Raw genomic sequence first — 1025 nt, forward strand, 5'->3', positions numbered from 1 at the left:
ACCAGGAGCTCGACCGCGAGCGCAGGGCACTCGAGTACACTCTTTACACCAAGGAACTCCAGAGCACCAACGAAACCCTCAGAAGGGTACTTACTTGCCATTGACCCACCGATCACTGCAACGTCGCCGACTCACACTTTCTTCTTCTTCTTTCTATCTCTCGCGTAGCTCGACACAGACCGACAGGAGGAGTCGTCGCGCGCCAAGGAGGAATACCAAAACGCGTTGCTCGTGCACAAGGCGCTCAAGGCCAAGGAGCGGGAGCTGAAGGACGCCGAGATCGAGATGCGACGCCTGAACAAGGAGAAGAGCGTGATCGAGGAGGAGCGCAAGGAGCTCCTCAAGCAGAAGGCCAAGCTCGAACTCGAACTCGAAGAGGCCGAGTCCCGCGCCGGCACCGATCAAGAGAACCAGGAGGTACCAAGTCTCCGATACACACGTACATTGTGTGTGTGTGTGTGTGTGTGTTTCTGTGCATAGGTATGCTGGTTACTGACCTGTCGATCTCTTCACACTAGCGTCTGGCCAAGGAGGCTGAGCGGCTGCGCAAGGAGATTCGAACCACCACCAAGAAGCTGGACGATCTCACGCCCCGCTACATGGCGGCCGTGGAGGCGGAGCGTGACGTCAACGAGCGAATCATCGACTGCGAGCGACGGGTCAACGATCTGTACTCCAAGCAGGGCCGCAGCTCCCGCTTCACCAACAAGAAGGAGCGTGACGCCTGGATCAAGAAGGAGATCAAGCTGGTCGACCGCACCATCGAGGTGCAGAAGCAGCAGATCGAGGCCCTTCAAGACGAGATCAATCAGATCGGAGGTGAGCAAGAGCCAAGCTTTGCTCTGTTTTTCGTTGCGCTCTTCTCATTTGATTTGTGGTTGGCGCGTGGGGCCTCTATAGCGATGCGCGAGGATGAAGCGAAGAAGGTCACCCAGACGCAGGCAAAGCTGGAGGAGATCCGCAAGCTGATCGAGCGCAACAATCAGGCCCTCTCCGAACTCAAGAACAGGCGCGACGAGAGCTCG

The 1025-nt window shown here is 57.4% G+C and overlaps 1 protein-coding gene across 1 annotated transcript in view; it reads left to right on the plus strand.

The window, feature by feature from the left end:
- Positions 1-1025, plus strand: part of ACA1_230080 (RecF/RecN/SMC domain containing protein) — a gene marked incomplete at both ends in the record, with an annotated part of 2791 nt that overhangs the window by 597 nt on the left and 1169 nt on the right. Inside the window, 4 exons of the mRNA XM_004346538.1 lie at positions 26-86; positions 169-417; positions 519-819; positions 901-926. Coding sequence (XP_004346588.1) covers positions 26-86; positions 169-417; positions 519-819; positions 901-926 — 637 coding nt within the window. The remainder of the gene's footprint in view (positions 1-25; positions 87-168; positions 418-518; positions 820-900; positions 927-1025) is intronic.

This window comes from Acanthamoeba castellanii (assembly GCF_000313135.1).
Source record: "Acanthamoeba castellanii str. Neff unplaced genomic scaffold scf7180000084761, whole genome shotgun sequence".
Taxonomy (NCBI): domain Eukaryota; phylum Discosea; order Longamoebia; family Acanthamoebidae; genus Acanthamoeba; species Acanthamoeba castellanii.